Source organism: Osmia lignaria, chromosome 16 (genome assembly GCF_051020975.1).
Source record: "Osmia lignaria lignaria isolate PbOS001 chromosome 16, iyOsmLign1, whole genome shotgun sequence".
Taxonomy (NCBI): domain Eukaryota; kingdom Metazoa; phylum Arthropoda; class Insecta; order Hymenoptera; family Megachilidae; genus Osmia; species Osmia lignaria.
This window is the reverse complement of record NC_135047.1, coordinates 262338-285119: the sequence shown is the minus strand read 5'-3', so window position 1 is coordinate 285119 and position 22782 is coordinate 262338. Positions and strand designations below refer to the sequence as shown.

Genomic DNA, 22782 nt, shown 5'->3' with positions numbered 1-22782 from the left:
ACTATGCTGAAAGCAGATAATTGTCACTGGGAATCGAGGAAACACGTTCGGTAGAACAGCAATTTTCATGATCGGGCCAGTGAACTCGCCTCATTTATTGCACTTAGGTGTGAATAATAGGCGAGGTGTTTGCTCATCGAATGTCCAGAATCGACACAGTGATCTAGTGGGAATTATTTGCTTTCAGCGTAGCAAGTTAATTTAGAAACGAATGGGTAAGTTTCATTTAAATTGTTTTCAAATTTTGCATCATTAGTGTAGCCTTTAATTCAAACGTTTATTAATTATACCACTTCAAACATTTTTATTTGTTGTTTAAAATCCTTAGAATTTCCTTTTTTACATTATGACAGGCAATAAGAGATTAGGTTCCATATTCATTCTAAACAGCGACTAAAAATGTTCTACCAGTTTAGTTTTTTTATTGTGCTATGCCAACGGGGTGTCAAGCCGTTCGTTCGCGACCAACGTCAGGCCCGGTTTTCGTACCCGACACTGCAGTCCCTGGGACTGCGCGCTATCCGCGCTCGGATTGGTCGGTGTTTTTTGTTATTAACTCGCAAACCAAGCTTTAACCAACAATTTGGCAAAGGAAAAAGGTGTTTAGAATCCCCTTAGCAATCATCCCTCTACGGCTGTCGAGGTAGTCGCCTGACACCCTATAATTCCTACCAAATATGAAAGATTTCATCGCGGACGATACATTCCTTGCAGAGTAACATGAAGGCGTAGATTTTTTGCTATAATAGTAGTTATTAACAAATTTAATAAATTTTTGCAAGTGATATCATCGCGAATATACCTCCTACTAAATGTGAAAGGTTTCATCGCAATCGGTACATTCCCTGCAGCATAAATGCCAGAAGACATAAATGAAGTATTACGTTTTTTGCGATATGAGTCGTTAGGAATGAAAAAATACAAACATTTTTTTGCGAGATCAATCGAGAAATACACTTTACAAGATGCAAAATGTTTGATTCGATTGGTCCAGCCGTCTCGCGGTAATCGGTGAAAAATATAAGTCAAGCATTACGGTTATTGCAAAAAAATCGTTAACAATGAAAAATGCAAAATATTTTTTTAACGGGACCAATCGGGAGACATACTCTACAAGATGCAAAATGGTTCGTTCCGATTGGTCCATCCATCTTGGAGTAATCGGCGAACATATATTTAGAAGAAATAGCCGTTAGGAATGAAAAAATGCAAAATATTTTTTTTACTGGACCAATGGGGAGTTACATTCTACAGGACGCAAAAAGTTTCGTTCCGATTGGTCCATCCGTCTCTGACTAATCGGCGAACGTACGTCGAACGTACATGACACAGTACGTTTTTTTGCAATAAAAAGCGTTCGGGATGAAAAAATGCAAAATGTTTTTTTAACGGGACCAATCGGGAGACATACTCTACCAGATGTAAAAGGTTTCGTTCCGATTGATCCATCCGTCTCGGCGTAATCGGTGAACATACATAAAAAAAAAAAAAAAAAAAAAGTACATACACATTGAATTGAGTATCCTCCTCCTTTTCGAAGTCGGATAAAAAATGCAAGGAAGTTCAGGTTTATGTCAAAAGTTAGAGGAGACTTTCCTCTATACGTCTGTGTAACGTCCCAGCGGTACCCCAATTTAAGAATCAGTCGTAAGGGTCGATATATGTCTAGTCTGTAAGTCAGCCGGTAAGCTAGATTATCGATAAATTATCAACGTGCGACCACATGTGCGCCAGCGCAACCCCGATGATATCGTGGTGGGGTGACAATCTAGAGTAGGGGTGCTTGAGAGACATGTGATGGGGAATTCCAGAAGACGAAAGGAATTCTATATAGAAAAAAAGCGCTAAGTCAGCAAAATCTGATTATAAATAGAGGCGTGCCACGCGGAGAAAATCAGTTTGGTTTCGACCATTCTCAGCTCGACTTTGACTTCGGTCGAGTGCAGCTACCACTCTAGTAATAGGGGAAAGGCTACGGTTGCTCAGCGCTGAACCACTTAGGTAGGGATATAGCGACAGTGTAACCCGTGCCAAATTAAATTCCTTACAGCGATAAGTACAAGTTTCTACAGATCTACAGACCTTCTACTCATGGTCTGCAACGCGTTCACTACATGTGGGTTTAGAGTCACCTATCAAGTGCAAAGAGCTAGCGAGGAGCGGAGCTCCTTGATCTCGGCCTATACTACATATAGCTCTGGCTTGCCCAGAAACCGATTGCGACCTGTAGAGTGGTCCGTTCATATCTGAGGGAATAGTACGAGTTGCTGTCGTTGATAATTTCCGATACTTAGTGTAGTTGGTCATTATTCAGAGTGTTGGCTGTACCTATAGTCAGAGCCGCGTACTAATACTAAATACTAATTATTAATCATATATTTTTCATTGTATTTTATAATCTAGGGCGTACTTATTATAATTTCTTACTGTATTCCACATTCTAGCCCGCACTTATTGTTATACCAGCATTATTATTTTTATTAGATATTTACTTACTTGAATAAATCTTTAGTCTAGCACATTAATGTTTGGATTTTACTCCTCAACCGCACACCACACGAACCTATAATCCCTAATTCATTCGTACGAGTCGCCTTCTTGGGGAACCGCTCTCCCTATATGTCGGTGCAGTGACATACCTATCTCTGGGTCGTTACATCTGTATAAACAATTATATTTTTTGATGATTTTTAATATTTGTAAGTGCTTGTCAAAGTTTGAAAGAGAGGTGCCATAGTTAGTTTGTACGCGCTATTTTTGTATTTTTATGAAAAATCTTTTATCTAGCAGGAATTTACTATACAGGATTGCATTCTATAAACATTTCTGATGAAGAAACCATTTACAGAAAGTATCGGTATGGTTTGGTGTTGGAACAGATAAAGAAAATATCCATCGACAACGTGACTACGATGCGTTGCCGCCAGGCGGCTATTGTATGCCTACCTCGCCGTGCCAGTGCCGTAACTACGCGTAATCTGTATACCCACGGTATCCTTTAATAACTATCTGCTCTTTAACAGTAAAATTTCTCCGACGTGAACATGAGTGATATAGCATTCATTGTATAGTAATATTATACACACTCATAGTAAGCAAAAATCTATTAAAGTGGTACAAATGTCCATTACGCGTAGTTACGGCACTGACGCGGCGAGGTAGGCATACAATGGCCGCCTAGCGGCAACGCGTCGTAGTCACGTTTTCGATGGATATTTTCTTTATTTGTTCCAACACCAAACCATACCGATACTTTCTGTGAATGGTTTTTTCATCAGAAATGTTTATAGAATGAAATCCTGTACAGTAAATTTCTGCTAGATAAAAGATTTTTTATAAAAATACAAAAATAGCGCGTACAAACTACCTACGGCACCTCTTTTTCAAACTTTGACAAGCACTTACAAATATTAAAAATCATCAAAAAATATAATTGTTCATACAGACGTATAGAGGAAAGTCTCCTCTATCTTTTGACATAAACCTGAACTGCCTCGCATTTTTCGTTTTCATATAATACTGCATTTTTTCCCCCAACCACACATTTTCACAAAAATGCCTGTTTTTCAAAAACTGTACGTATAGAAGCAAAACGGTTTGCAGATTCGTAATCAGTGAACAAAAGCCTATAAGAATCACGTAATGGATATTGCAAATCACAGAAAAAGTTCAAATTTGTTGGACTGTGTAATGCATTCGGCGGATTGTTGATCGGTTGAGTTTTAGCATTTGTGTACAACAGCATTATTTCCAGTAATGTTTGGCATAAGTGCTGCTTGCTCTCTTGAAAGGCTATTAAATGAACGGATATTTAACATATATTAAACGGACCTTTCGCGTCGTCGCACAGTGGCGAATTTGCCCGAATTCGTGGCCAAAAGTGAAAAAATTTTTTTTGCGAATTTGAAAAATCTTTGTAGCGTATTTCATTTATGAATTATCAGAGCATATTTCCCCCCTATTGCCAATCTTTTATATGTAATTCTGTTAGAGATATACGAGTTCAAAGTTGGCATTTTTGTAACGTCAGTTTTTTCGACCATAATTAAAAGTAGCTTAGTGATTTATTATCGGGCTATGATACTAGTTTATCAGTATTGATGTAAACTAGCATGTTCTTAGTTAATATACATCCCAGTGTTATTACGTTTTCTTAATTATTAAAGGTACGATAGATAAGAATACAAGACCTATACATTTTTCTACTTGATTAATGAAAAAGTTGTCCATCGACCAAGATCGACCGGTAATTTTTTTTTTAAATGAAACCTTGAAGATTACTGAACAAGTATCTGCTTCATTTAGCTGCGACTTTTTGCGACCTTATGAATTATTATCATTTGTTTACTGGCCGCACGGTTCGTGGAGCGGGTCGTTTATACCATAGGATGGCGAGTACGCTGCTTTACCTGCTTGATGTTCTTATTCCTACGGTTAAAAGGTCCTAGCAATTTGATGAGTAGGGCATGTTTATAACACAGGCGATGAATACAGTCTGTTACCTGTTTTGTATTTTCAATCCTACGGTTGCATAGTTCTGGCAATATGACGAAGGGTACATTTATGGCATTGGAGTTCTTTTCCACATTTAGCATTTCTTTTTGTACCTGTTTACAGAAAGTCCCTTTTTTCTCCTTCCACTGAAATTTTCAGTTTAGGAAAATTAGACACACCCCCATAAGCCAATTAGCACGTCAGTACACCACCTCCACAACATTAATTGAACCAATAGAAAAAAGTCAAAGTTACTGTAATATTATTTCATTCTGGAGACATAATTAAACACGCAATCCTTCCAATCGGACAACTAGGTGAAGAAGCTCAAGAGTCCCGGAATAAAGATATTAAGAAGTTTCGGGAGCATCATTCTAGAAAATTTTCTAGAATAAAAACTATAGAGGACATTTATCACAATTTATTGGTATCGTCAGATCCATATATAAGCAGCACGAGGAAAGTATGGCCGAAAAAAGGAAAAACATATCCTCCGGATGTTATTCAATTCTTCGACATTCCAAATATTCTAGAATTTGAAGAAGAAGAAGAAGAACGGGAATGATGTTTAGAACAATTTAGAATAAATTTTTTTAGAATATTTTGGAACAATCTATATATATATATGTATGTTTATCTGTAAATATTATTTGTTTCATGTATATTAATGTATATATGTATTATATTGTACATTTTTCCGTCTTCTAATATTGAAATTTAACACTTTATCATGTGGAATGCTCTAAAAAATCAATCCATGTAAAAAGAAAAGATATGCTACTCAATCTAATAATTTAGACATGATTTTAAAGTCATATTGTATAAGAAATTAATATTTTTTATTAAAAAAGTACATTATTATCATTCTAGAACCATAATACTGTAAGTTATTTCATTAATTTGCATCAGATACCAAAATATTAATTTTGGCCACGAATTCGGGCAAATTCGCCACTGTGCGTCGCGTCGGAGCGTTCGACGATGTGCTCTTGCGATGTGTTCGATTTGGATATATTTCCTCTACTGAATGATTGCATAATTGATATCGTTTTTTACATCATTATCCTTACTGCAGCTGTTGCATCTGCCGTAAAATGTTCAGCAGGCCGTTTAAGCCGTTCAACGAACCGTTCGAGCCGTTCAACGGCAAGCCGTTCGAGCCGTTTGAGCCGTTCAACAGGCCATTGATTATTATGTTTATATTCATGTTATTTTTATACACCGCCTAATATGAAGCCTCACTGTCACTTCTTCACGGAAATTTATCAGATTATCGTTTAGATCGATAATGCGTATACTAAGGTGATCAATGGCTCTCACGATAACTAGAAGATAAATGACGTTCGTAGGACTATCCGAAATTTTATATCCTGGTGGCACGCGCGGTGAAAACTCATGAATGGTATGAACACATTGACCGTTGCTATACGCGCCAGTTGTAATATTACATTCGATCCTCAGCACATTTACTTTCATAATATTTACGGGTATGTAACATCCCACAGGACGATTGTAAAAGATTCTTGTATTTATTAATAGTTATGTTTAATCAAAAATTACTCCTAAAAATAGATCGATAATTGTTGTGTCGATAAGAGATCGACATAGAGCGCGCGTTAGTAGAAAGAGATAGTAACTGCGCCATAAAGAGAGATAGCGATTCACGCGAAGTCACGTACGCAGAGGTCGAAGTCCAAAAACTTCCGGTAGTGAAAGTATATACGAAAAAAACTGCTACGTTAGCAGATTCCCAGTATAAATAGAGGCGTGCCGAGCAGCGCGACCTCACTTCGATTCTGATCGTAGTCCGACACGAATCTCTGATGTGATTATCAAATAGAGTCTTGTAGCTAAATTCTTTTGTCGACAAAGCGGCGTAGGTTCCACGATAGACCCGGAGCGCTCTATTACCGGTTCGTAGCGGTTCTCTTACGTGTTAGGTTTGCTACCAAGCTTAACGAGCGAGCGAAAGCGGAAGCTCCTTGAATGCGGCCTACTAGCACACAGGCTCTGGTGTAGCGAAATTGTCCTGCAGTGTTTGCTATCAAGCTTAACGAGCGAGCGAAAGCAGAAGTTACTTGAAAGCGGCCTATCAGTGACGGCTAAGATACCTAGAAATCGTTCTCCGGCTGATTGAGCTACCTCCTACACTGTTAGGACGGATCCGAGCCAATTATCGACAATTAATTTCTAAATTATATTTTTTTTTATAAATTCGAGACAACAGAATAGTAGCTTTAAAGTTTTTGTTTAACCAGATGATAATCGGATCCAGATTTTTCAAGCCGCGTTTATAAAAATCATTAATTAATTATTTTTCTTTGTATTTTTTATTTAGGGCGAATTTCTTTGTAATTAATAATTTGATTTTCTTTTTATGTATTTCATTTTAGCTCGAACGCGATTGTCATACTAATCTGATTATTTCCTTTGTATTTTTTTAATCCAGGGCGTATTCCACTGTATTCAACTAATCTAATTATTTTCTTTTGTATTTCGAACTCTAGGGCGAAAATTGTTGTGCATCCATAATCAATTATTTATTCATAATTAATTTTCTTAATTTTCTCATATTTATTTTTTTTATATACTATTTTATAATACTACAAACTTTTCTTTTTCCGAATAAACAAAATTTATAGAAAGGAATTAACGGTGGATTTCACTCCTTTACCGCGCACCACCCGAACCTATAATCCCTAAACATTCTAATCTTGTACGAGTCGCCTTCTGATAGGGAACCGCTCTCCCTACGCGTCGGTGCAGTAGCGTACTCGCTTCGGGGACGTTACAGGTATATCCGACTCATGCCATTGCCCCGGCTGTAATATGCGATATGTAGAAAATCCGAAAAGCAATCCTATATTATTTGGTTTGGTGAAATCGATTGTATAATCACTATATATTTCACTTCTCAAAGTGCTGTTATTTGTATGAAATAAAATAATTTTTGTCTTGTCCATTATTTTCTTTTGCAAGTATTTATTTAGCGCTTCGAGTTCGTACGAACCATCCGGTATCGTGATCTCACCGTCGGTATCAAAGTAAAATTTATTGTTTGTAAAGTTAACGTTCGGTATTGTGTTGAAAGCTTGAAAATCAACGAGTCCGAGTTCGTAATTATCATCCCTCAAGTCTATAGGTGGAAAATAATCAGTGCTAAGCACAGAACTTTTTCCGCTTAACGTAAACGTCAACGACATCTTTGCAACTGTGAAGACTATGCGCATCGAAACTATTTTATACACTTCCAGCTAGAAAGTGATTGTATAAAATCGTTACATGGTTTCCGCAGTAGTTTATTAACTCTGTCGGTGGTCTCAGATTTCCAAACATGATTAACATGATTACCCCACTTTACCGCATTCGTTTAAGAACGATTTAGAGGGTAAATTTGTATGCATGAAAACACCTCGAAAATATGGAAAGTTCAACTTTCATACAAAGTTATATAACTGTACATTTGTCATTGCGCCCTGTGGAAGCATTACAACTTGCCGAAGCGCTTTTTTTTTCTTTAATTCCTTTTCCCCGTTTATATGGTGCAAGATAAAGTCCACGTTCTTCCATAACACGATTGTGCCGTTTCACTTCCTCCAATGTTTTTCGTGCTGCAGATGTATCGTTGACTGCCTTGGCGATACTTGCTGCACCGCCAGCCACCGTACCCAAAGCTGAAAGGCCTGCAAAAAGAGGTACAAGTGCTGGAAGAAATCCCCCTCGTTTTGCAACTGGAAAGTATGCGCGATTTCGTCTTCTTCTTTTTGTTACTTTTCCGCGGTGCCATTACTTTCTTCTTTGGCTAACAATATTCCAGCAACGCGCGCAGACAAAAGTATTTTCCAATTCTTTTTGTGCTAATTCGAAGATCAAATATGCATATGCGCATCGTACGACTATCGTATAGGAACTGAAATTTTTTCCTGGGATGTTTGGGTTTATATAGGTAGAGAGAGAAGTTGCAAATAATGTAATACATTATTATGATTTATTAAAGTATAATTTGTAACATAATCCTTTTTCTCTGTTAAAATGCTGTTGATTCAGTTGTTATTATTACCTGAATACCTAAAGCTACTAATTCGCCATCGATTGAATTTGGATCATAAATATCATTTTCTTTGATATGCTGCACAACTTTTGCAGGCATTTTTACATCTCCGTATCCACAAACTAATGCTACAAACTCTTTAAATTTTTGTTCCACCGAATACAGTTTATCGTATAATGCATTATGCATTTCAATCATTTCAAATTAACATTTTTTCAAAGGTTTTTCTCATCATACAGATATATGTATCTTTATTAAAGAATTTAATAACTTTTTCACCGTATAACTTTCCAAATTCAATACTTATATTGTTAAAGTTAATATTGTCTCGCGCATCCCCTGGATCTTCAAAGAAGCTGCGTACGTTGTCTGCTTCGGCTACAATCAGCGACCACGTTACTATGCTCAGCTCCAGGCTTGCCGCTGTCTGATAATACAAGTTGTGGATAGAAATTGTTGTCAAGTATATTTATGCCGATTTCCAAATGCTTCGTACAGGAATCCGTTAATGGATATTTTCGACCCAAAATTCGACTTGATCCTTGAGGTGCGATTCTAGAACAAATAAATACCGTTTAAGTATGTTATTAGAACAAATAAATACCTTTATTAGCGTTAAATGGAATGTGTTTTGAACACTTACTTCACATCATCCTGATGTTTTGTCATTTTTTTGTGCGCCTCTTCTTCAGTAGAATTTGCGGGATGTTTCCTATAACAAAAAAACTCTTGGAAATCTTTTAGAGTACATATTTCACTTTTCACAATACAATCTCGCAAACCATGCACTTGCGGCGATGGTCAATTTGGTTTTGCGTGTGCTTCGAACTTTAGCATACCCCCTACCTTCTATAGTCACGAATTGCAGCGTCAGATTTGCTGCGTCAACAAAAAACCTCATTTCCAAAACGTAGAAACAAGTGGGCAGGGTATTGCGTCGTCTTCCGATAAGAAGAAATAGTTCAAGGTCATGGGGTGGGGGGTAGGGTATCATATTTCCGCTAACGGTGTCAAATTTCAGTTCATGGTCATGGGGTGGGGGGTTGTTAAAGGGGTGGGGGCGGGAGGGAGGAGGGTATCATATTTCTGCTGACGGTGTCAAATTTCAGTTCAAGGTCATGGGGGGTGGGGGTGAGAGGGAGGTATCATATTTTTACTGACGGTGTCAAATTTCTGCTGAGTCAGGACAAAAATGCGGACGCCAGTGATTAGAACCGGCCTAGTACCACTACTTGTTGGATCAATTCGATTTATTCATTCTACATGAGCAACGATTCATTACTTTATTCCTTGTTCATGAGCAACCAATAATTCGATACTATTATTCCTTTCCTTCTTTATTCATTATTTGATACAACTTTTGCCCAACGAATCCTATTACACCGACATCGTGCCGATATACTTGATCACGACCACGATTTGAACGCAGAGTATACCCAACACTCTCGCGGTTCAGCCCGTGCTAAAGGCGCGCTCTGATTGGCCAGTGTTTTTCGTTAATAACTCGAAAACGAAGCCTTAAGCACCATTTTGGCAAAGAAAGAAGTTATTTAGAATGATCTCAGCAATCATCCCTCCACGGATCCTACCCCAGTTCTGGGACACCCTGTATATATTCTCAACAAGTTTAGATTAGTAAGACAATATATGGTAGTTCTACGGGGGGGGGGGGGATTTTTAGGGAAAAGCAGTATATTTGGGTTCAGGGGGAGGCGCTGAAATCTAATTTCCGGTTCTGGAAGTGCGGAAACCATCGGCACCCATTTTACCCGACTTACACGCCCACCCGCTGGAAATTGCTCATGATCGACCTTGAGGTTTGACCGAAGGGTTGGTTCAGATCTACAGACGACGGGAGACAAGAAAACCAATAGAGCCGCAGCCTAGGGACATGAAAATTTTGTACCAAACCAAACGTGAAACGGGCACCGATAGTTTCCACACTTGCGGAACCGGAAATTCGTCTTCGGCGCCTCCCCCTGGACCCCTTCAAACCACTTTCATTCAAAAATCCTCCCCTCCCTTCTAAAGAACAGCCCAATATATCTATAATTATTCTTTCTTTTCTTTACCTACAAGACAATTTTAGTTTATTTTCCATTCCCTACTACGTGTGTTTTGATTGTTTACCTGGTTGATAAGAAAAACGTAATATAACAATAAATCAGAAGTGGGATCCTGATAAATGCCATGCGACATTCCTGCGTAATATCGCTGCACATGGTCAGTAAGTGGTTAATGACCATTAGAATAGACATAGTTATATTAGGAACAGTGGTAATCTGTGTAAATACCGGTGTAAAAATAGATAAACTAAGACGTTTATACGCACGTAACGGACAAATTCAAACAAAAAGATACGAGTGTTGTGATATGGAGGTTACGGAAGTGTGCGGCGTTTGTATTCGAGAAGTGGGAGCCATAACAGTAAACGAACTTTCTCAAGGACAATCTTTTAGCCGTTGGGATAATCTGTGTGGGCATTGTGTTTAAAAGCATGGCTGAAAATTAGGAACTTAAGCAAATCTGCGCAGAACTTGAACGTCAGAAATAAAGTCAGGAGGAACGAAAGAGATACAAGCAACGAGTTTGCGAGATGGAAACTGAAATGAGGCTACAACAGGAAATACGGTCTGCACAACCATTTACCGTGTAATCAAATGAGACTCGGGTGGAGATGCTAACTCAAACTCTGCAAGCGCTAGGGACCAGCTTAACTAATCAGGCACAAAATTTTAATGCGTTGCAATGAACGCTCAGTGCCGATTTAACAGATCAACTAGTGTCGGTTACCGCAACGCAGAACGCGATAAAAGTGTTTCGTCGATAAAACCGTATAATTGGACAAATGCTACCGTGTTGAGTGTGATTAAGCTCACTTTGCGGACGGTGCCTTAAAATGGCTTAAAATGGAGTAAAACCGATGTATTGCGAACGTTTAACAACTTCAAGGACAGATTTATAGCAACGTTCACGTATGCGCATTCGTGGAGCGAACAATTACGAAGTATGAGTGCGCGAGTTCAAAAATCGGGTGAGTCTATTCAAGAATATGTAGTAGACAAAGTGTGGTTGTGTAAAAATTTAGATTTGACTGTATCAGACGTTTGTGATGAGGTGGCAGCAGAGTTGTGGTCGAGAGACCTGGCCCAATATCCTCCAGTACGAGAATACACCGCGACAGACGCCATCTTGTAAGATCTGGTTAGGGTAGACAGAATCCAGCAAAATTGCCGAGAGATGGCAGCTGACCGACGCAGTCTGTAGGTAGCAGCAGCTCCGTCTTGCGAAACAACAGCGCCTCTCGCAAGAAGTCGAGAGAGTGGAGTCGAAACCTCTGTAACGGCAGCACGCAATTGACCAAGTCAAAATAGTTTTGTTAATTCTGGAACCCAGAGTAATTACTACCTTCCCTCATCATTACTTCGACCGCAGGAGTAGGGTCAGCAAACAATTTCGACGGCCTTGATGGCCAGCAACCCTTCATTGGTGACCCCGACGTGATTTACGAGGTATTGCGCGGGAGAGGAAGTGAACTCTCCACGCCAAACAAAGGGACAAGGAGCTGCACCCACAAACTGTTCGTCCGCTTTCAGTCTTCTGGGTTACCAGCAATCTCACCGTTGCGAGAACATCTACATCCTGCTTGGCGTGGGACGCTTCAACCTTTCAACCTACTTCCAGCGTATTGGTCTATAACGGGTAGCCGTGAGATGCCCGCCATTATCCCGGACGGAGATCGAGGGCACAGTCAGGAGGCTATACTGTTACGCGGCGTAATATTAAACCGATCGCGGAACTATAATAGCAGTTTTGTACTTTCAACAATCTTACGATTTTAACTATCGAGAGCAATAAACTCACCGTAAGACATCGTCCATTTTGCCTTCTATGTACCTTGTACAGATGGTAACAACGATAAATTCATGAACCGATGAATTTATCGCACCAATTTAGAAGCACGGTAAGTCATGTTCAATAGCACATTTTCAAAGTCACTTCTCGTTGAATCTCAGACAGAATTTGAACACAATCAGTCAGCTTTCACGATTCTATCGATACGCTCCGACTCAGCTTCATAAATCTGTTTTGAGATACCTCTGAGGTCTTAACATACACTGTTTGAGTTTTCACGTGGTCTGAACGGGCGGAAAATAAGACACGCGTTTGACGAAACACGAACAGTTTATTTTACAGGACAAAAGTATTTACAAAAGTCACGAACGCAATTTACAAAGCGTGGTCACAAATAGATGAACTGTGTACAAGCGAGAACACGAATCACAATCTTAGCACTAAACAACATAAATTGACTGCGAGGATGAATTACCAAATGATAGAAAACTACACTGAATACCGCGGGCTGAACGGGTCAGCTTCGCGAGGTCGAGAACTGCGTACTTGCACGAGAACTGCGAGGTCCGCGGAACACGTGTTAACGCGACGCGCGATCTTACAAAAAGTAAGAAACCGGTAAATGGCGTCTAACGTGCCGGTTCCTGCGATGGGAGGGGGCGTTTAGAACAATGCGTGTCTGAGAGGTGCTGTCGCTATCGGTAACGACGCACCGGCGAACTACTTTCGCCACTGAGTAAACGATTGTAGAGAATTTCGCCAACATACACAAACCATAGACGTTTGTACAACACATCTACGAATTAAACATATCTGTTGTTCACGATTTAGCTTAAATCTCAGTCTAAAATTCTTCTCCTTACAACGCAAAAATTAGCCTAGCGACTCTTATACAATATGGCTACGTCAAGTGATCCTGCGCAGGCCGAAATCGCAGTTGTACGAGCGAAAGTCGAGCGTCTCCAATCGGAGCTAAACGCGCGAAATAATGCGCAAAGGGTATACCAGGATAAGATGGTACAAAGTGCCCTTGAGCCGATTTTTTTCAGCAATGCACCATTTTATAGCTTATAATAAAAAACCATTGTACACCCAGTTTCAACCCTGTATCTCAACTGGAAGGATAGTTACAGGGTGAGAAAGAAAAAGTGGTGTTTGCCATATTTTCCCTATTTAATGGTATTCAAAAAATCTGAAAAAATTCTAGAATATTCCAGCCATGTTTCTTTATGATCGTGAATTTTTTCAGATTTTTCGGTTGCAAATCCTAGGCGTGAAAAATCAAAAACGCAAAAAAAAGTCGAAAAATTGAGATTTCGGGTAGAAGCTTTCAAACCACTAGATTTTTACTTTCACAGTACTTAGATATTAGCCTGACCGGTGTCCTCAATTTTTTTCAGATTTTTAAGTGTGGTGCGCCGTGTTTAAAAAAAACAAAAACCGATATTTTCGACATATTTCGTGCGATAACATGAGAAATGCTTTCAATTTTTATCCGACTTCGAAAAGGAGGAGGATACTCAATTCGATGTGTATGTATTTTTTTTTTTTATGTATGTTCACCGATTACGCCGAGACGGATGGAGCAATCGGAACGAAACCTTTTGCATCTGGTAGAGTGTATCTCCCGATTGGTCCCGTTAAAAAAACATTTTGCATTTTTTCATTGTTAACGATTTTTTTGCAAAAAACGTAATGCTTGACTTATATTTTTCACCGATTACCGCGAGACGGATGGACCAATCGAATAAAAAATTTTGCATCTTGTAGAGTATATTTTCCGATTGGTCTCGCAAAAAAATGTTTGTATTTTTTCATTCCTAACGACTTATGTCGCAAAAAAGTAATACTTCATTTATGTCTTCTGGCGTTTATGCTGCAGGGAATGTATCGATTGTGATGAAAACTTTCACATTAAGTAGGAGGTATATCCGCGATGATCTCACTTGCAAAAATTTATTGAATTTGTTAATAACTACTATTATAGCAAAAAATCTACGCTTTCATGTTACTCCGCAAGGAACGTATCGTTCGCGATGAAACCTTTCATATTTGGTAGGAATTACAAGGTGGCAGGCGACTACCTCGACAGCCGTAAAGGGATGATTGCTATGGGGATTCTAAACAACTTTTTCCTTTGCCAAATTGTTGGTTAAGGCTTGGTTTGCGAGTTAATAACAAAAAACACCGACCAAACCGAGCGCGGATAGAGCGCAGTCCGAGGGACTGCAGTGTCGGGTACGAAAACCGGGCCTGACGTTGGTCGCGAACGAACGGCTTGGCACCCCGTTGGCATAGCACAATAAAAAACTGAACTGGTAGAACATTTTTAGTCGCTGTTTAGAATGAATATGGAACCTAATCTCTTATTGCCTGTCATAATGGAAAAAAGGAAATTCTAAGGATTTTAAACAATAAATAAAAATGTTTGAAGTGGTATAATTAATAAACGTTTGAATTAAAGGCTACACTAATGATGCAAAATTTGAAAACAATTTAAATGAAACTTACCCATTCGTTTCTAAATTAACTTGCTACGCTGAAAGCAAATAATTCCCACTAGATCACTGTGTCGAATCTGGACATTCGATAAGCAAACACCTCGCCTATTATTCACACCTAAGTGCAATAAATGAGGGGAGTTCACTGGCCCGATCATGAAAATTGCTGTTCTACCGAACGCGTTTCCTCGATTCCCAGTGACAATTATCTGCTTTCAGCGTATTAGGTTAATTTACGAACGAATACGAAAGTTTCATTTATATTGTTTTCAAATTTTTCATCATTAACGTGGCTTCCAAATCAAACGTTTATTAATTATTCCATTTCAATCATTTTCATTTGTTGTTTAGAATGCTTAGAATTGCATTTTTTACATTATGATAGGCGACAAGAGATTAGGTTCCGTATTCATTTTAAACAACGACTAAAAATGTTCTACCCGTCCAATTTTTTATTGTGCTATGCCAACGTGGTGCCGAGCCGTTCGTTTGCGACCTACGTCAGGCCCGGTTTTCATAGCCGACATTGCAGTCCCTGAGCCCGCGCGCTGTACGCGCTCGGATTGGTCGGTGTTTTTTGTTAATAACTAGAAAAACAAGCCTCAACCAACATTTTGGAAAAGGAAAAAGTTGTTTAGAATCACCTTAGCAATCATCCCTCTTCGGCTGTAGAGGTAGTCGCGTGACACTGTATATCCGCGATGACCCCACTTGCAAAAATTTATGGAATTTGTTGTTTATTAACCATTTAAATTTGGTCAATATTTTTTAGGTTTATGGTTATTAGCTAAGTAACAGAAACCCAAAATCACCTTACACTATCCTAAAAATACTACAGGTTCCACTAAAAAGTGTGAAATAAAATAATTTTTAACAAGAAACAAATCCCACTTCGAAATGCACTAAAAAGTGTCAAATAATTTCTATTTCATTTATACCAATATTCCATAGCTATTCCATAGGTCGGTACAGTCATAACCAAGAATCGAAACCGAATACTGCAGTACCGAGAAACAGAATAGCACGAGGTAAGTTTCTACCATTCAACGATTCTTGGTTATGACTGTACCGACCCCTGCTGACATGACGTTCGGTCGTTGGTGCTGAGCGGATTGCAGGGTTCTGGCGCTTTTTACTCGAATTTTTGAACGTTAATAACTAGAAAACAAAGCCGTAAACGCTATTTCGTTATTCTTGATTTTCGTCTTATTTTGATCCCTAGAATCACCCCTTAAAATATTGCCGCAGCACGCCCGGTACGCGCCGCTAGTCGTAACACCGTCACCAGATGGCGATCGCGCGGATCACGAACCCGCGAGGCAAACGGTGTCTCGGCAAGATATATACCGCAACGCGAACCGAAGTAAGCCAGATCTGTTCTCCGAGCGTATCTCACGAATGCGACATAGTGAAACTGTTCCGTATTTATGGACTCCCTTACACTCTCCTCCAGTAATGTTCGGCGTCGAGACGCGTTTGCGACCGCCGCTGGAAGCATCACTGTTCTCCTAGCCACAGCCGAGGCCACCCCAGGCGGCTTCCGACCGGCGGATCGGACCATACGCTTGTCGGGTCTCTACCGGACCAACGCTCCCCCCCCCGTACGAAACCGCGTACCGCGACCGTCCGCCACAGAAGTGACATAAGACTCCGTTATCCTGATATCCTACTACCTCCGCCGACTCGAACCGTAACCGTGCCGGACCGCCGCACGACACCATGACCGCGTCGGACCGCGCCGCCGAACCGCCGCGCCGCGGCGCAGAAACATCGAAAAGCCGTTAGACAGAGATGGAACACCAGAAAGGGAGAGAGAAAATGATCTAGAGGATTTCGTCTGGCACGCGTCCTTAACCAATGGCGACGCATGTGACGCTACCGTCACACGCTATGATTTGTTGAGATGTCCTCACGCAGGACATCCTCCTCGCGACGGGCCCTTCCGGCTAAGATCGCGATCGATTCTGATCACTCTTCATCGAACAATCGAGTAAGTCGTGACGGGAGCCCGTGCGTCTAGAGATAGAGTTGTCGATTGTACTTCGTGTAACTTAGCTGCGCGGCAAGTCCTACGTATTAGGCAGAGTGTCGCGAGGGTGAAATTCCGGATACGCGGCACAGACTCAGAGACGCGCACGTTAAACTCATTTCATACTATTAAAATACTATCTTTTCTCTTTCTTTTAATCCGTAGATCGCGTCATTTTCGTATTAACTTCAATCGCGTTTATTATTCTATATTTTTCAAAAATTGTAATTGTCTTGTAATACGTTTTGTTTAATTTTCATTTGCAATAAACAACAACCGGGTGCGCGACAAGTGTTAGTGCGACACCAGCCTCTCATCTTTCTTGGTGTTTCAGATTCAACAGCGATTTTTCAACGATAACATAGCAAACTTCAGAGCGATTTTTGTCGTATATTATATTCTACAGTCTCACGGTAAGCCTGTTCTGTACTAATTTGTCGAGCACGGCATTATTATTGAGTTTCGACAAGGCAAAACGGGCGATCTATTAAGCCTACGGGTTGTGAGAGTCTCTTCATTTTAGATCGTCTCTGTATCGAATTAACCAAGATATAAATATGGAATCATGGGTGAACCGTAACAGGAGATGGAATCGCGCGAGCAAGGTTATGAAATAAAACACAGAATATTGCGGGGGGGAGAAAACCAAAGAAAATAACGTTTATTTGCAAAGAAAGGGGGGCACGCGATACCGGCAGTAAAAAACCCTGGTCTTAGGCAGGGAAAAAGCCTGGTTTACAAGCGCTTAATAACGACGGAGATGAACGCTGATCATCGACTATTGGTACATAGCGAAACGCATACATTACCGCTGAAGACGCTGTACACACGTATGACGCAATACGCGTACCGCTCGCAATCCGCTTCTCGCTCGCAGGGGGGTGCTTCTTACTGCTAAACGCACGCTTGGTCGACCCGCGCACCATGGTACACCCACGCACCTCTCCTGTGCCACCACGGAGGGAAAATGCACATGCCTGTGCCCGTTCAGGGGGGAGTGCACGCCACATCGTGCACTCCATGGGGATAATGCACATACATGTGCCCGTTCAGGGGGAGTGCACGCCACATCGTGCACTCCATGGGGATAATGCACATACATGTGCTCGTTCACCGCACTCACATGACACCGTTCGAACAACTCGCGAGGCCTCGCACGTGTGTACCCCTTTCTCCGCAGCGCGCGTACCTCGCGACGCGGGACATTTTTCCGTTCCCTTCCCGTGCAACGCGGCACACCCGGACCGTTCTAAATCGCTTTTGCGAATGCTCGTTGGCGCCTCGCGGCGCCCCCCTTCATTCTCTAAATTCGTATAAAACTAAACGCTGTCGCCATCGAGCGACCTATTGTCAAAATAGTTCGCTAGGAGCAGTCAGCGCGATTCGCGCGAACACACCGCCCGCCTTCGTCCGTCGGACGAATCTCTCTCGGCAAATTACTTAACGCTTGCTTGACGCAACGCCAGGGGTTTCCTGCTCCAAAAGCAGGGGGCGCAGTCGCGCAATGTGCCGTCGCAGGGTGGATGTTGCAGACTTCACTGTAACCACCCGTACCAGGCCGTTCGGCCCTGGATGGATCTCCAACGCGTCCTTTTGGCCACTTGAAAGGGGGGAACCGATCGTCCCGCAGAAGGACGAGTTGGCCTACCGCAAAGTTTTCCGTGGGCTCGCGCCACTTCACGCGCCCCTGAAGATACTGAAGGTACTCGCTGGACCATCGGCTCCAAAATCGGTTTCGAATCAGCTGAAGTATATGAAATCGCTCCAAGCGGTTCTCAGGCACCTCCGGCGGTGCTTCGTCGGGAATGAGGCCTGACGCCTCGCCCAGAAGGAAATGGGCGGGTGTGAGGACACCGAGGTCCTCGACATCGGCATTCAAGGGGCACAGGGGGCGGGAATTCAAGCACGCCTCAATTTCAACCAGGACGGTAGACAGTTCTTCGAACGTCAGGGTTCTCTCACCGATCGCACGAATGAGGTGGTGCTTAACCGATCGCACACCGGCCTCCCACAGGTCTCCATAATGGGGCGAATTCGGGGGAATAAAGGTCCAAGAGGTCCTGTTTCTTCGATCGCGTAGAAACTTGTGTTGCGTGTCGCCGCGCGGATTGTTTCCTTGTTGGGGTCGTAAAGCCCAACTAAACCTTTAGGTACGTGACGCTACACAACACGTGTCCGCCAAGTTAATTTTGGACACTGTAATCGATAGTTTTTTTTTTGTCGACGATAAATGTGTGAATGGAGTTCGGCCGATTTCGTATGCCGTCACACTTGAACCGAACGACGTTCAAAGAAAGGATTCGACTTCGCGTCCCGACTGTTGGACGTGAAGATTATTTTGTAGTGGCCGATTTCGTATGCCTGTGCGCTTTGAAACTGAGAGACCTTCGTGTTCTCATCGATGCGACGTTCGAGAGAGAAGTGTCGAGCAAACCGTCCAATGTTTGCCATGGCACCTCGTAGTGCTGTCAAAAGGCGTTGCTGATTTTTCCGTCTTTTCCAATCAACGTCCTTTTCTGAAAATTGTGGACTCGCGTGTCCGCCCTTTGGCCACCCCTCTTGGGGAGAGAGTGTGGGTTGTCTTGTGGAAGGAGGGGGTTCTCGAAGGTTTGACGGAGTACAGGGTTTTCCTTCAAGTCGACCTTTGTTTAGCAAATGCCGTTATGCACGTGTTGCTGGTCGACTCTTCAGGTCTTCAGGTTTATGACATGTCTTCGAGTTGTTGGGACGGCGAGGCGCAAAATTCGAAGCTATTGTATTAGGATTAAGAGGTTCGAGAAAATAAAGCTTACTGTCGCGCGAAAGTGAAATTGTCGGTTGTAAAGTTTAATAAAAATGCGGAAAAGTTAATCTCTACCAGAATTTGTTTTGCACGTTCATGTCATAAACCGAACTTCGAGAACTGTCGTGCATTGTATTCCGCGTCGGACGAAACAGGTCCCGTCATTAGAAAGAGACGAGGCCGCTTCACGATAAAAGTCCGACGCAGCCTTGAACATGGACTGCAATTCCCTATCCGCACCACGGAAGGTGGTGGCATTGTCACTGTACAGGTTCCGACAAACACCCCGTCGTCCTACAAACCGGCGATATGCTGCAAGGAACGTCTGAGTCGTCAGGTCACTCACCACTTCGAGGTGAATGGCACGGGTCAACGCGATGTAGCACTTATACGATTTATGGCCGCGGCACTTCGAGGTGCGAATCTGGATAGGGCCGGCATAATCTAGCCCTGCTGAGGAGAACGGTCTCGCCGGGGTGACTCGTGATGCGGGTAGACTCCCCATCATTTGATGCGCCAATCGCGGCTTAACCCGTTGACATGTGATACATAAACGAATTTCCGTTTTGACGAGACGATTCCGACCCAAAATCCACACGTGTCTCAAAACCGTGCCCGAGGTGAGCGAGGGTCCACCGTGCAAGCAAGCTTGGTGGGCGTATCGCACAAACAGTCGGCTAAGCGAAGAATACCGGATTGGATTGAAGCGAAGAAAACAATTGGATTTCTGCAGGAAACGCGTGTGCCTGAGCCATCCTCAAAACCGCGGTACGCGCATCTCCCAGCTCCGATGTCGTCAAAAAGCTGGGCAGCTCTTCGAGGTCGTTTAGCCGTCTGCGCAGTCTGTGTATCGGGCGTAGACAGTAGGCCACGACGCGGAACAGTCGTGTCAGGGAGAAAAATATAGTCAGCAGCTCCGGTTCAACGGGGTTCGCGGTCACGTGCAACGCGCGCGCAGTCGGCTCCGTTTTGGGCCAACACTCTTCCGGGGTGGCGAGCCACTCAGGGCCGTGCCACCAAAGCTCCGAATCGGTTAGTTCGAGGGGTCTACAGCCGCGCGAGGCTAGATCAGCGGGGTTGGCCTTCGTGGACACATGCGCCCACGAGGCGCTTGGCAACTCCGTTTGAATAAAGGATATCCGATTCGCCACGAATGTTTTCCACGTACAGGGGTGCCTTTGAAGCCACGACAACACAATCTGGCTATCCGACCACGCGAAGACCGGTAGAAGACCTGGAGGAAGTCCAGCTTCCGCACGTGTAAGAGAAGTTTAACGAGGAGCACCGCTCCGCACAACTCCAAATTGGGGATGCTCACAGTTTTGACCGGAGCAACCTTGCTCTTGGCGGCTAACAGCGAAACACGATATCGGCCCTCGCCATCACCGACCCGAATATAAACTACCGCGGCGTACGCGCGGGAAGACGCGTCCGAAAACCCGTGCAGTTGAGCGGACGAGTCGCAGGCAGCGCCCAACCAGCGAGGAATAGACAACGCAGGGAGAGATGAAAGGGAACTACAGTACGTCACCCAACGATCACGAACATCTGCCGGCAGTTCGGCATCTCATTCGCATTTCAAAATCCACAGATCCTGCATGAGTATTTTCGCGGTCACGGTAATGGGGGCTAGCCACCCTAATGGGTCGAATAAACGCGCGATATTGGACAGAATGACCCGCTTAGTTAATACACCGGACCCGTCGTGGAAACCGGAAGTCGTCGAAAAAAAATTCCCAGCGTTTTTACGGACTCGTCGGTGCCGATCGACCTTGACTCCTCTTCTACCGCTCGCGGCGCGTTAGGGGGAAGCAAATCCGGGTGATTCGCGGACCACTTGTCGAGCTCGACACCGGCCGAATGCAGCAGGTCAACGAGTTCCTGGCGGATACGCCTTGCATCAAGGAGCCCATTCGCTCCTGCGAACGTGTCGTCGACGTACGTGTTTGACGCGAGGCACTGAGCACCAAGGGGAAATCGCGATCGTTCGTCCTCGGCTAATTGCAAAAGAGTGCGTATAGCGAAGTACGGGGCGCAAGCCGTACCATAAGTGACCGTCGTCAAACGATCCTCTCTCGGGGGGTCCGACGAGTTCGGAGCCCACACGATCCGCTGTAAATCCCGATCGCGGGGGAAGACATTAACCTGGCGGAACATCTTGACGATGTCCGCCGTGAAGACGTAACGGTACCGTCGCCAATTCAACAAATTTAAGGACAGGTCACGTTGGAGGGCGGGCCCGGCCATCAGGAAATCATTCAAACATTGTCGATCGCAGGTCCTTCGCGAGGCATCGAAGACAACGCGGATTTTCCAAGTCGAGAGGGTCGACTGCACGACGGCGTGGTGCGGCAGGTACCACGCTCGCGGGTCATCTATTTCAGATGTGGGCACCTGTTCCATGTGTCCGAGCGACTCATATACCGACATGAACTCCCGATAAGCTTGAGCGAGTTTAGGATCTCGGACGAATCGACGATGCATGCAGGCCAGCGAGCCCATCGCCATGCGCCGAGTCTCCAAACCGACCGTGGGCAAGACACCTTTCACGGGGAGACGCACAACGAACCAACCGTTCGAATCACGAATATGGGTGTCTCTAAAGAGTGCCTCGCACGCCTCGTCCTCCGGTCGGGGCGAAGCGGCGGCTGAGGGGAAGTCTTCGATCGTCCAAAATTGTCGCAACGACTCTTCTAAAGTCTGCTCGCCCGACGCGCAATGCATCGCGCATGTCGCGGTTAGCGAGCTCGCGTCCGCCCGCCGTGGGGCGGCCGCAGGTAACGGACCGGAAACTATCGAACCGAGAACCGTCTCTTGAGCCGTCAGAGGGGAGGAGGGGAAATGCCGGACACCCGAGCCTAACAGCTGACCGTAAATAAAACTGCGGGTCCGCCAAGGGTAAATCCGCAAGCGCGTCGAGGTCAAGCTCCAACGCGCGTCGAGCCGGGAGCCGCGAAGTAAGCTTGGGGAGAACGAGCGCGTCAAGTTCAAATTGGTAAGATGGGTCCGTCACGGAACGGAGGGAGAACCGCGTGGCCCGGCGGGCAACGCCGGCGGCCGATTCTCCAAG

The 22782-nt window shown here is 43.4% G+C and overlaps 1 protein-coding gene and 1 long non-coding RNA gene across 2 annotated transcripts; both read right to left on the bottom strand.

Moving 5' to 3' along the window:
• Positions 1-8433: 8433 nt before the first annotated feature.
• LOC143306144 (uncharacterized) lies at positions 8434-13818 on the bottom strand. The gene is made up of 3 exons (XR_013063577.1): positions 12410-13818; positions 9189-9257; positions 8434-9100 (listed from the first exon to the last, which is right to left on the bottom strand). It is a non-coding gene; the product is annotated as an uncharacterized LOC143306144 (long non-coding RNA).
• A 7580-nt stretch (positions 13819-21398) lies between these two features.
• Positions 21399-22436, bottom strand: LOC117600703 (uncharacterized). Its single transcript, XM_034316450.2, has one exon. The coding sequence runs from the start codon at positions 22434-22436 to the stop codon at positions 21399-21401; it is 1038 nt and encodes a 345-aa protein (XP_034172341.2).
• Between the last annotated feature and the right edge of the window lie 346 nt (positions 22437-22782).

Excerpts from the sequence above, each read along its gene's own strand:
- LOC117600703 (XM_034316450.2), bottom strand. The coding sequence starts at position 22,436 with ATGCATTGCGCGTCGGGCGAGCAGACTTTAGAAGAGTCGTTGCGACAA.